General features: G+C 40.8%; 1 protein-coding gene across 2 annotated transcripts in view; it reads left to right on the forward strand.

Moving 5' to 3' along the window:
• Positions 1-14159, forward strand: part of Gpsm2 (G protein signaling modulator 2) — a 38766-nt gene that overhangs the window by 23889 nt on the left and 718 nt on the right. For both annotated transcript variants that reach the window (XM_051177704.1, XM_051177703.1), the window contains 10 exons: positions 349-491; positions 1232-1355; positions 1463-1578; positions 4807-4962; positions 5277-5385; positions 5977-6106; positions 8231-8301; positions 10878-11054; positions 12366-12519; positions 13274-13491. In XM_051177704.1, coding sequence (XP_051033661.1) covers positions 349-491; positions 1232-1355; positions 1463-1578; positions 4807-4962; positions 5277-5385; positions 5977-6106; positions 8231-8301; positions 10878-11054; positions 12366-12519; positions 13274-13491 — 1398 coding nt within the window. The remainder of the gene's footprint in view (positions 1-348; positions 492-1231; positions 1356-1462; positions 1579-4806; positions 4963-5276; positions 5386-5976; positions 6107-8230; positions 8302-10877; positions 11055-12365; positions 12520-13273; positions 13492-14159) is intronic.

Here is a 14159-nt window from a genome sequence, read left to right on the forward strand (position 1 = left end):
TAGCAAAAGGTTGGTCCTTCTTTGTGTGTAATCATGTATTCGACTCTGTGGATGGGCACTGGGGACACTTCTTTTCCTTGACAATAGTGCTGAGGAAATTATAAATATATGGCAAGATGGCTCAGTGGGTAAGGCTTGCTGTGCGAGCCTGGTGATCTGACTTCAATCCCTGGAACATGCAGAAGGGTGGGAGAGTGAACTCTGACCTCCACCTGTGCACTGTGGCACATGCACCACCACACACATCATGCACACACGATAATAACACATTAAGTAAGCACATGGGATAAGCAGTGTAACCCTGGTCTCCCATTTTACAATATGAGCTTTGTTGACATCTCCGTCTAGGTGGGGGAAGCAAGAGCACTCTACAATCTTGGAAATGTGTATCACGCCAAAGGCAAGAGTTTCGGTTGCCCTGGTCCCCAGGATGTAGGAGACTTTCCAGAAGAAGTGAGAAACGCCTTGCAGGCAGCTGTGGATCTCTATGAGTGAGTAGAGACGGTGTGGCCCCACCAGCCCTGGCGCTGCCTGGTTGCTCTTCACTCAGGAGGAGGTTTCCAAGTTTATCAGAGGTGTAGAAAGAGCTGGGTGGTGGTGGCACACACCTTTAATCCCAGCCCTGGGGAGACAGAGGCAGGTGGATCGCTGCGAGTTTGAGGCCAGCCTGGTCTACTGACTGAGTTCCAGGACAGCCAGGGGTACAGAGAAACCCTGTCTCAAAAACAACAACACAAGAAGAAAGATGGGAGCTGTTTAAATGTTACTGTACTGCTAGAAACCTGCAGTTTCAGTTAACCTGCAGACCAGTGCCCCTTAGTGGTGACAGCAAGGAATATCAACGCTTGGCTTAAAATTTATTTGGGGTAAATTTCGTGTTTGGCCAGTAGAATTTCATACAGTTGCCTGGGTGCAGGGCTCCAAGATCATGTCTTGCTGACTGTGCATAAAAACCTACAGCCAACTGTTTCCAGTAAATGAATTCCAGCCATTTCATTTCTGCCCTGCTTCAGAATGTACCTTTAAGATACTGTCATTGTAAGCTGACCTTTTTAAAATGATAAATAGAATTAACTCTGGGGCTGGGGGTATATCTTGGTGGCCAGTACTTGTCAAGCACACACTGGGCCCTGGGTTTAAATCCCCAGCTATGAAAAAAACTGTCTGTAAATAAATCAGCTAAGAACTTTTCCCTAAACTTACGTTTTCACCACTTTTTGTCATCACTAAGGGAAAACCTGTCATTAGTAACTGCTCTAGGTGACCGAGCAGCCCAAGGACGAGCCTTTGGGAATCTTGGCAATACACACTACCTCCTTGGCAACTTCAGAGATGCAGTCATAGCTCATGAGCAGGTAAACGGAAGGCCTCGGAGCCAGATCATTTCGTCAGAGTGGAGGACAGGGATTGGAGGGCCTTCAGTTCCCTTGTGTCTCTCTCTGATGAAGGTTTTCTGTCCCAGCGTCTCCTTATTGCCAAAGAGTTCGGAGATAAAGCAGCTGAGAGGAGAGCATACAGCAACCTCGGAAATGCATACATATTCCTGGGGGAGTTCGAAACCGCTTCCGAATACTACCGGTTAGTCGAGCATCTTTGTGGATAAGTGTAAAATGAGTAATTATGCATTCTGTAAAATAACAGTGGGCTTTGAGGGTGAGACCTGGTTATTGATGTGTGCCAGCAGCAGGATGAGGCTCCCAGGCCTGCCCTCACCTGAGGCAGCCATCAGCATCTGGAGTTGGGGGTGCCAGGAGAACTGGGTGAAAGGGAACGTTAAGTACTTTGCTGGTACACAATGCTCAGGAAACACTGTATGTGAATTTGCAGTCTTCCTGTCTCCCTCCTGAGTGCTGTCACTGTGGCATGCACCATCAAGGTAGCCTTTTACCTAATACTTAATAGCAGCAGTATGGCTTCCTTTGTGGTGCATTGTTGTGGTGGTGGTTGTTTTCTTTGTTTTTTGAGACAGGGTTTCTCTGTGTTGCTATGGAGACTGTCCTGGAACTTGGTCTGAAGACAAGGCTGGCCTCGAACTCACAGATCGCCTGCCTCTGTCTCCCTAGTGCTTTGATTAAAGGCTTTTGCCACCAACACCCAGCAGAACAAATATTTCTTAAGAAGAGAAAAAAATAGGACTGGGGAGATGTCTTTATGGTTTTTTATTATTTTTATTATTATTATTATTATTACTTTTTACCTTTAAAACTTTTTGTTTAAAGTTCTAAACTTCTAAACTCCTTTATAAACCTGTTTAGCAGGTAGGATGTGTATAGGTATTTGCTTTATTTCATCTAGTTACAAATGTTGAGAGGCCCAAAGAAGGTGGTAACAAAACTAGGTCTTGTCTGAAGAGTATTAAAGTTTAAAAAAAAAAAAAAAAAAAAAAAAAAAAAGATAGATCTTAAAGTCACTGACCACTGAATTTTTCCCTCCTGCCCCGCCCCTTAGCCAGCAGCTCTCCCTCTCCACCTGCCCCGCCCCTTAGCCAGCAGCTCTCCCTTCCTTGCCCAACATGGACTCCACCAAAGCTAAGGCTCTCTTTACCGGCCAGCCCCATTGCCAGCTTGAGCATTTGTGTCAGGGCCCCTCTAGCCCAATAGGTTGGAAACAGATGGTAGCAGGGTCTAACCCACTTCATGTATCTTCTAGACTGTAGGGCTTTCTCTTTGAATGCAGATTTGAGACTGAACCAGACACACAGGGGCTGATTTGTTCTGACACTTAAGAGATTCCTGTGTACAGAATTAGTTTGTCATCAAAACAACAACAAAAACAATGCTGGCTTTTTGGTGTTTGCCTTTCTGTTACTTCACAAAGAAAAATCTGGGTGCATGGCATATGCCCTTAATCCTAGCACTCATTAGGTGTAGGCCAGCAGATCTCTCTGAATTTGATGCCAACCTGGTCTACAAAGTGAGTTTCAGGCCTGTCTGAGGTACACTGTCTCAAAAACAGAGAAAAAAAAAAAAGAGCTGAAGTTGCTTTGGTCATCTAAAACATTAAATGATGCTGTTTTTCTTTAAACTTCTATTCATGGTTAGTATTTATTGGTTGACTATTGATTACCTCAGTGGTTCTCAGCCTTCCTAATGTGACCCTTTAATACAGTTCCTCGTTGTTGTGAGAACCCCCAACCATAAAATTATTATATTGCTACTTCATAACTGTAATTTTGCTGTTATGAATCATAATTAAATGTCTGATATGCAAGATATCTATATGTGACCCCTGTGAAAACCACCTTATTAGCTAGATAGGAAATTTCCTTCTTGATTGTCATGTGAGGAATATAATTTACATTTTGATTTTAACTGTCAAATGTTCTATAAAGTCAAGAATACAGAAAAGTTTTCATTATTAAATATTGTACCTTTGTTAAATATTGAAATGTCCTGTTAGCAATTGGTTGGTGGCTTTTAGACTAAAGAAGTATGAGTTCACTGTGATAGCTTGCTTCCCCACAGCAAGTAGGCTAGAACTCAGCAATTTAGCCTTTGTTACAAAAACAGGTTAGTGATGGTTTTGGAACTCACCCTTAGAATTGTCTTCAGGCCTGTGTAAAAGCATGTGAACTGAACTTTTCAGGATACAATGCAGTGGCTTGGTAAACAGAACTAAGTAATTGAATTCAGTTCTAGAATGGTTTTTGATCATTTGTAAGTCAGCTATGCAGAAAATAATGGTGGACCAGAAACAGCTGTACTGTGGGGTCTTAAGGCATTTCCTGAAGTCTCAAAATGCAGATGAGGACCAGCCAACCCTTTAAAGCATGGAACCTCTCAGGATGACAGCTCTGGAGTTATGTATATAACGTCAAATTTGTGTTCTTGAAAAGGCCTGTCTTATTTAAATTTTTAAGTAATTATGGGTGGTATGAAGTAATTGTACTTTTGGCAGAAATTATGGAAAAGGGTCATTTAGATTACTAAATCCAAAGGCATCTGTAGGTTTAAGCACTGATAGGGTTTATATGCAGACTGATTCCTTTCAACCTTCTTAGAAACCTTGTAAGGTATTCCTCCCTCCATTATATGTATGAGAAAGCTGACAGGGCCCAAGTAGCTTGCTGTAGAGCACACAGCTAGCAGTGGTAGGAGCTGAATCCGACTCCAGGCCCATGTTCTAGTCTCTTACACCTTCTTGCTGACAGTACCGCACGTGTTAGGTAGAATTTGGGTATTGTCAAGTGAAATGCTTGGTATTTTTTATGAATCATTGACTATAAACCTACAATAAAGGATTCTCCCTAAATATTATGTTGACAGATAGTAAAGATAGGAGCAAAGACAAATATGAGGGCTTGAGTTCGACCCCCTGCCCCCACCTAAAAAATTAGGCATAGTGGTGTTAACTGTAACCCCAAGTGCTCGGACTAGAGATGCAGAGACGAACATCCCTGGGGTTTGCTGGAAGACACCAGGCTGATATCAACCCTGTGCCTCCACAATACATAAGCACACACATATGTGCACAAGATGGCTCTTACATGAACATGTGTAAGTCATTGCCAGCACAAAGGGATGAGATCTTCTAATATCTGAAATAGTTCCACTCTCTAGAGGCATTTGATCTCATGCTTTGGCACGCCTTTATTTTGTTGAGCTATTAGTGCTTGTAAAGTCTGAATCTGGTTTTTCAGTCTTTAAAAAACATCTTTTCACTTTTTCTAAAGTAATGGGAAAATATACTGAACTCTCAAACAGACTTATTTAAAAGGTGACTGAAAGCAACAGAGATGGAAAATGCCAGCATTCAGTTCTTAGAACCACATTTGAAATGAGCATTATGTGAACTGGTTTCTCTTAGGAAGACACTGCTGCTGGCTCGGCAGCTTAAAGACAGAGCCGTGGAAGCCCAGTCTTGCTACAGTCTTGGAAACACATACACTTTGCTTCAGGACTACGAGAAGGCCATCGATTATCATCTGAAGCACTTAGCAATTGCTCAGGAGCTCAAGGACAGGTAAGTTACATTGTTTCTGAGTTTGGTATCTGCAGATGTGTTATTCAATTCTGGTTTTTTGCCTTTGCCTCCCGAGTGCTGGGATTACACTGGGGTCACTGCATATTTTTAAAGACTGTTGCCAGGTTTTAGGGTTTGGCTTTGAGTTTGGTACTAAGTATTCCCATTTCTCTGTCTAGAATCCTCATTGCTCTGTCTGAAGGCTAAGTAAATCCAAAGCATGCTTTAACCCTTTAATTATTGCTTGGTTGCATTTATTCTGTACTCTTTGGACCTTGTTTCGGATAACTGTGTTAATTTTGAATTCATTTTAGAATTGGTGAGGGGAGAGCATGTTGGAGTTTAGGAAATGCATACACAGCTCTGGGAAATCATGATCAAGCAATGCACTTTGCTGAAAAGCACTTGGAAATTTCAAGAGAGGTATGAAGCAGAAGAAATCACTGCCAGGCCTGTTGTCATTACAAATCAGTGATGGGTAGAGTGTGTGTGTATAAAGCAGATAGGTGACCATATTGCCTTGACCCGGGGAGACAGTAAGATGAGCTGAGGCATGTGGAAATAGGATCTTACCAAAACACTCCATCTTCTTACCCTCATTCTCACGTAGAGGAACATCATGGATTTTAAATAAAAAGTTGATATTTAGAATCAAGGACTGGCTCTTGTTACACCTGATAGCTGTTTGAGCTTAGATATTTTTGTATGTGAAATGGGAATGGTAATAGATACTTGGGAATTGGTTGGTTTTTTTTTTTTTTTTTTGCTCCAGTTTTGTTTTGCTTTGAGACAGGGTTTCTCTATGTAGCCCTGACTATCCTGGAAATCCCTCTGTAGATTAGGCTGGCCTGGAAATCACAGAGATCTGTGTCTCTGCCTCCTGAGTGCTGGGATTAAAGGCATGAACCACCCCCGCCCCTCCCATGGGATCTGTATACACACACACACACACACACACACACACACACACACACACACACACACGCGGTCGATCTAACACGCTTGTGGTTACAGGTTGGGGACAAGAGTGGCGAACTGACCGCTCGGCTGAATCTCTCAGACCTGCAGATGGTTCTTGGTCTAAGCTACAGCACAAATAATTCCATGATGTCTGAGAACATTGAACTTGATGGCAACTTACATGGTAAGTAGCAGCTTTAAAAACCACTTCTTTATGCTGAAGATTGGCTTCACGTTGAGCAAAGGGAAGGGTCTTTTAGGCGGCTGACGAAGCGTCTGCTGTACTCAGCGTGTGTGACAAGTGTAACTCCTCCCACCTTTGTGGTTGTTACAGTTCAGTTACCCCATCAACACAGAACATAGCGTTTTATAATTCTTATTGTGAACATAGCAATGCTGAAGGTATAATTCTTTCCTTTGGTTAAAAAAAAAAAAAAACACTCAAATGCTGTTAAATTAACCTGAAGGTTAATTCAGAAATCCATAAATATGAAGATGCTAGAACAAAAACACTTGGTCTGCCCCTTTGCATTTCAAGTAGTTATAATATATGTGATTTTTAGTAAGTTCTTTTTCTCTCCCGTTTCACTTCTGCTGAAATAGCTTGGGATTGAGGTCTCTTTTTTAAATCAGAAAACTCAGGAAATCTACCTGTACGTGACTCTGAAATACATTTTTAAACTTGGTTCCATGAGCCGCAGACATGGCTCAATGGGTAAAGCACCCACTGAGAAGTCTTACGACCTGGTTCAAGCCCCAGAACCCACATGGTAGAAAGAGAGAACTAACTCCTAAAGTTGTCCTCTGACCTCTACATTGGCACTGTGGGCACATGTCACACCACCTCAACAATAAATAAATAAATAAATAAATGTAGCTTTGAAAATATATTCATTCCTAAGCTTAAATTCACAATGAGGGCTAGAGAGATGGCTCAGTGGTTAAGAACACTAGTTACTTTCCCAGAGGCCTTGAGTTCAAGTCCCATCACTGTCATGGCAGCTCCTAACTGTAACTCCTAGTTCCCTTAAGAGGGAATGAAGTATTTTAAAAAATTATAGACCCATTTGGATAGTTGGCTATTTGGACTATTAATAACCCAAAAACTAACCAAAAGGAGATAGTACTGGATCAGACAGATATGCTTAAGATAAAAGGTCTGTGGCAAGGGTGTGGCTCCGCTATAGGGAAGCTTACATAGCATGTGCAAGGTCTTGCATGGATCCCTAGCACTGGGGAAAATAAGGAATGTGATGGCAAATTTGTATACAGTGGGGCTTACACAGGCAGATTTATATGTTGTTTATATTTTAAAGCTGGATGTTAGGAATCAGCTATGCTTTATATTATGCCCTTTTGTTCTTGGTGTAGTGGTTTTGTTTTATTTGTTTTGTTTGTTTTAAAGAAGGTCTTGCTGCTGGGTAGCCCAGGCTGCCCTTAAACTCACTATACTCTTCAGTGTGGCTCTGCATTTGATTCTCCAGACTCAGCCATCCTAGTGAAGTGAACAGCCATGTAATGTCATGTCCATGTACATTGTGTTTTTAAAAAAAAAAATACCGCGTAGGTGCTGGAGAGATTGCTCAGTGATCAGGAGGACTGGCTGCTCTACTAGTGGACCTGGGTTCAGTTCCCAGCACCCACAAGGTGGCTCACAATCGTCGGTAACTAATTCCAGGGGCACTAGACACCTCTTTCTGGCCACCTTAGGCACCAGACATGCATGTGGGGCAGACAAGACACACATACACATAAAATAAATCATTAGAAAAATTATCACATAATTTTAAAAATATTGTTTGGTTATAGAAACTCTGTACTGAACAATATATATGGTCAAAAGCTGTTTTTGAGAAACTTTGCTTTTGTTTGACTTGTGGTAGTGAACCTGTCTGGAACTAGGAAACTTTGCAAAAACTGTAGAACTGGGGTGTCCTTTATAATTCTATCAAAACTTAAGTGCCTACAGCCTTCCCATGATTATACTCACTTAAACCGCAATGTGTTTGGGTTTCTTTGAGACTACATAGAGAATAGGAACCAGTCATTATAAAATTCGTTTTCTAAATCTAGGGGTAATGTTAGTAACCAGTTGTTTGCCTGCAACCAGTGTGGCTTCTGACATGAAAGTATTTAGAGGGACTGTCTATTTTTATGTAGAGTGGAGAATAATTACTCTTTTAAAATGTTTGTGCTCCTTCCATGAGGATTTGTGAATCAGATGTTAGAATGGAATCATGTAACGATGCCAAGTTTGTATTCTGAAGGGCTCCCTGGTTTATTTGAATTAATTTGTTTTTTTACAAAGGTGCACGCTCCAAGCTGGGACGAAGACACAGTATGGAAAATATGGAGCTTATGAAGTTAACACCAGAAAAGGTTGGTAGGTTTATGTTTTAAATTTCCATGAACTGTAATATTTCAATAACTTTTAAGTAAAAGAGGTTCAGCCTTGTCCTATGTGGATATCACTTAAAAATTTGCTTTTAAATAGAACCAGTAAAGTGTCCAGTGCAAAAGGATTGAGTTCAGCATGTTGTCATGTGCTTAATAAAGATAAATGCATATATATATATAATTTTTTTTTCTTTGTAAGCTCATGTAACATTTCTGGAAAAGTACATAACTATTACACTAGCTGCTTCTGCAAAGTGCCTGGAATAGGCTGGAAGTATTTTATAAGCTATTTTGAACTATTTGAACATTTTGCCTTGTTAAAAAAGTTTTTAATTGAAAGGATACCAGGTAGAGTAGAAGCAAGAGCAATACTTCTTGTCATTCAGTTAAGTAGCAACGTCATTGCAAAGCTGTGTGTGAACGTGTGTCTGTGCATCCCCAGGCCACATATGTGGAAGTCAGGGAACAACTTTGTTCTTCAACCTTTTAGTAAAGAAGACATTTATGTGTGCCAGCGAGTGCACAGGTAAAAGTCAGAAGACAACTTGTAAGAGTTGGTTCTCCCGCATCAAACCCAGGCCATTAACCTTGTTAGGAAGCAGCTTTACCCACAAAGCTACCCTGCCAGTCCCCACCTTGCTTTTGGAAACAGCCCACTCCCTCCCTCTTCTGCATAGACTAGCCCAGGCTAGCTAGCCCATAAGCTTCTGGATGATTTTCATGTGCCCCTCCCTCCCATCCCCTCCCCCATAGGGAGCTCCAGGATTACAGATACACACTACTACTGGTTTTTTTGTTTTTGTTTTTTTTTCCCCCGGTTCTGAAACCCAAAGCTACAGTACCAGTGCTAAGGACCATTCCCCCACCCCATGAAGCTTTTTCCCATCTTTTAGCTGAAGTACCTTTTATTCAAGATGCATCCTTACTAAACAGTGTTTTTGGTTTTTTGAGACAGGATTTCTCTGTGTAGCCTGGCTGTCCAAAACTCACTCTACATCAGGCTGGCCTGGAACTCAGAGATCCACCTGCCTCTGCCTCCCTACTGTGCTAGGATTAAAGGTGTGCGCCACCAACACCTGGCATGTTTGTTTTTGACAGTAGGTACAGAGAAGAGATTATAAATGGAAGATGTTATTAGAACAAATCAAGGTTATTTCCACTTTCATTCAGTTTAATTTACATTGTTGAAATAGGCCTTTGTTGCCTTTATTATAAAGTACTTTCTAAAACAATTCTATTTTACATCTTGGCTGCAGCCTCCCCACCCCCCACCTTCCTTCCCAGTCCCTCTCCCCCCATTCCCCACCTCCCTAATGTCCTCCTCTTCTGTCTCCATCCAGGAAAGGGGAGGTCTCCCATGAGTATCAATAAAATATGGGTCCCACAAGCCTGTAAAAGAGTCAGAGACAGCCCCTATTCCTTCTGTTAGGAGTCCCCCAAGAGGACCAAGGTACACAACTGTAACTAACATATATGCAGAGGGCCTAGGTCAGTCTCATGCTGGCTCCTTGGTTGTTGGTTCAGTCTCTGAGCCCCTATGAGCACAGGTTAGTTGATTGTGGGAGTCTTCCCATGGTGTCCTTGATCCCTTTGGCTCCTACACTCCTTTCTCCTCCTCTGTAGGATTGATTATAAAGTACTTTCTTATAAAATATTCTTTATAGCAACTTTAGGAAATTATAAGAAATCAGAAGAATCAATAATCTCTCATCCCAATGGTAACTTCAAATATTAATTGTCAAATATTTCATTTGAATATTAACAGCTGCTGTTTTCTAATAAGCAGTCATGCATCACGAACATCTTTCAGCGGGGCATGGTAGCAGGGCATCTGTAGCCCTAGCACAGCAGGCTGAAGCAGGATTGGATGCTGGAGGCCAGCAGAGACAAAGTGTGAAAACCAGTCTTTGCCTTCCCTTAAACTCTTCTGTTCTGTTGTTACAGCTAGCATATGGTTTATAAAATTTTGATACTTTTTGCATAACTAGCCTCTAAAACTCCCACAGCTTACCCTCTGATCTCTACATGTGTGTCATGACATACACACAGCAAATGTAATTTAAAAATGTTTCTAGAGGAAATAAGTTCTTCTTAAAAAATTGTGTGTGAGAGAAGGTGGGTATGTGTGAGACTTTTTTCTGAGAATTTACTTCATATTAGTAAAATCACTAGTTTTATCAACAAGTATATTTGTATTATATAAACTTAGATACTAATTCTACATATACTCACAAGTTTCTTGTTGTAAGATATATAATTTACATCCAGAATAATACTTTGCCATCTCTGACCATTCAAGATGTATTATTAACGGATTTGGGTAAACTTCATTTTCTTACTCTTACATTCTAAAAGCATTCAATGTGCATTTGATATGAGGCTGAGGCAGAAGGCTCACAGGACCAGCATAAGTGCCAGTAAAGCTACATAATGAGACTCTTGATCTGAAAACAAAACATACATAACAAAAAAGCCACCCAAGGACCTATGATCCTTCATGCTGATAGTCACTGTGAAGGTGGGGTTTTCATGCCTTGCTTTTCACTTAAAATTTATAGGTACCAAATTGGAACAGTGAAATCCTCGCTAAACAAAAACCTCTTATTGCCAAACCTTCTGCAAAGCTGCTGTTTGTCAATAGGCTGAAGGGGAAAAAGTATAGAAGCAGCAGCAACACTAAAGCTCTTCATGACGCCAGCAACTCCATCGACCACCGAGCTCCAAAGCCTCAGAAGGTATTAAATCAGGAGTTTAGACCTTAACACCCAACTGTAACACTTTTCTTGTAGTCATACCAAATTGTCAACAAATGGGTAATATATATTAGTCAAAGAATGTGTCTTTCAGTCTTTCCTGGTTCTCAGCTAGGACCTACTCTGATTATAAATTACTCCATTGATTTGGACATTAATTACTATTTTAAGTCACTGTTGCAAAACTATTTTACTGTTTGCTAGTAAGACTAATTTATGTTTGAAATCACAACAAATTTAATTCAGATATTCAAGGTTTTATTTTTAATGAATTAGTTTTACAGCACTAGACCTAGTAGAACAGAAGCCAGTGAATTTTTTTTTTAATCTTCATGGAATTCTAAATAGACACTTAGAAAAGTATTTAGTAGCACCAGCTTTTATTTCATCCTATTACTGAAACCTAACTGCTTTCTTATTAAAAGTATACCAGGTTTTTGAATTTAACTTACTATAAAATGAAGACACTTTGGGCTTTTGGTCAGTATCAAAGAACTTTCTAAGCACTCCAAATGAAAGGCCCCTCCCTCCTTTCTTCAAACATTTAATGAGGGTTTTTTTTTTCAGGGTTGTCTTTAATAAAAAGAACTGGAGGGGATGGGATTTCCTGAGGATTTATGCATTTGATTCCTAGTTCTGGTGTCCCCCACATGGGAAAAATCCTTTCAGATTTTAGGAAATTAATTTTTGTAAACTGGAAAAGCAAGTATAGTTTACTTAAATTCTATTGTGAAGTCATTGAGCCTGGGGTGCCTCTATATTACTAATACAGTAGCACGATCACATTCCCTTCTGCAAAGACCACATGCTTACAGGCACTCTACACTATATCATGTAGCTTAACCATGCAGTGGGTTCCACCCACCTAGGTCTGCATTTCTCTGGAAATTGAAGTGTTTTTTTCCTTGTAGTGGAAATTAAATCTAGAGTCTTAAACAAGTTGTGTAATCCATCACTGAGCTCTAGCTCCTGAACGTCTATAAAATTTTATTTGGGACACTTACCAAGTTTGCCAGACATGGCCTTGAACTTTGTGATCCTCCTGCCTCAATGTTTAAGAAGTTAAGATCATAGTTATGAGTGTCCAGGCTAAAGATATATTAAATACAGGAATTAAAAGTGATTTGTTGTGGGGTCAATATGGGAGCATTTTATTACCAGTATTGCCACTTGAATTCTTTAAAATAAAGGCCAGTTTTTTGTTTTTAATCATGCATTTGATTACATCATGATGTTCACAGATGACCTAAGGATAAAGGTGAGTAACTAAGCATACTAGATTTTCTGTTTTAGAAAACCAGTGCAGACACTATTGGAGATGAAGGATTCTTTGACTTACTAAGGCGATTTCAAAGCAACAGGATGGATGACCAGAGGTGCTACTTACAAGAAAACTGCCCCACAGCATCCACAGCAGCAGCTTCTACTACCCCCAAGATGATGAAAGGTTAGCCATCTTTACTGCTTCAGTTTTAGTTCATTTTATTTGAGGCATAGCCCAGGCTGGCCTCGAATTCCTGACCCTCTTGCTTCCAAGTGCAGGGATTACAGGCACCATCATGCCTGCTTCTCCCCAGTTTTAACTATCATTTCTTGTACGTCTCATTATCGGAAATACAGTAAAAGGCCCCATAATCATAGTATGTGGCACTTAGGAGTGTTAAAGTGAATTCAAAGCCAGCCTGGGCTAAGTGGTAGAGCAGTGTCTAGCAGGTAGTAGGTCCTCTGTCTGCAGCACCATACAAACACAAGGTAGCTATTTGTGCAATATACAAATAACAAAGCATCTATTTCATATCTGAAATTTAAAAAGTCTAAAATACATTACTTATTGTTATATTTCCCTACTAAAAGATTGATTGGTCAGTGTACACCTTTGGTTGCAACAGCAGGCCAGCCTGGTCTACAGAGTGAGTTTTAAGACAGCTAGGGCTACAAGAGAAACCTTATCTTGAAAAAACAAAGATTGACCAGTCTTTTCTTCCATGCTCTGGATGTTAAAACAAACATTGCATGAAATTATATAAGGAAAAACCAACACCATTTGTTTATGTGCTAAAATACAGCCCATGCCTGTTATTTTGGGTCTGAGTGCATCTCAAGCAGTGGCCTGCCCACAGCAGGTGGAGAATGGTGAGCACACAGGTGTTTCAGCACATGGTTAACATTTACGTGCTTTTTTCTTTGCCACCTGTCCATAGCACCGTCTGTTTCTGTGGTATCCCCCAACACAGATGAGTTCTTAGACCTTCTAGCCAGCTCACAGAGCCGCCGTCTAGATGACCAGAGGGCTAGTTTCAGTAATTTGCCAGGGCTCCGTCTGACAAAAAACAACAATCAGTCTGTACTTGAGCGCCTGATGAGAAATGACAAGAGCGAGCCTGATGAAGACTTCTTCGACATCCTTGTGAAGTGTCAAGTAAGTGTACACACATTCCATCTGTAGAATAGTACAGGCAGCTCTGGCACAAGGAAGGGCTCATTGTGATCATTATTATTTTACCTGTCTACATTCAGAGCACCATGGAACACCACTAACGTTACAGATCAATTTGGGATATCAAGGATGCTCTTGCAGGGTCCTGCGTTTTTAGTGGGAAGACAGAGGGCAAGTGTGTACATTGTGCTAGAGCCAGACAGGCATGCAGTGGTACCTACTGTAAAGAAAACAAAGGATGAAGGGGCAGTGGATGGTCAGGATGGGTAGTGACTGGGAGACATCTGTTTTGTACATAGTTGGTTAGATAAAACCCTTCTGGATTGCCATTTAAAAACCATTTGTGCAAATAGCTTCAAAAGTAAAATGTAACCTAGTGCCTACAGTTTGTTGCCCTAGGTCATTTAGAAATATATACAAAGCCCTGCCCCTGTAAAGTCTGGGAAGCTATTTCTGTTAAGATCCCAATCTTGCAGTTGCCCTTGCTTTGCGGTGTCACAATATACTTATGCAGCCCATTTCTTCCTAATACTACATTCTCCTTCCATCAAGTGTCTGAAAAAGGCCAAAAGAAACACTCATAGGTGATGTCAGACATTACAGCTGGGCACTGCCCTTCCTGGTCATTGTGTTTTAATTTCTCTCTATCT

Source organism: Phodopus roborovskii, unplaced genomic scaffold, assembly GCF_943737965.1.
Source record: "Phodopus roborovskii unplaced genomic scaffold, PHOROB, whole genome shotgun sequence".
NCBI lineage: Eukaryota > Metazoa > Chordata > Mammalia > Rodentia > Cricetidae > Phodopus > Phodopus roborovskii.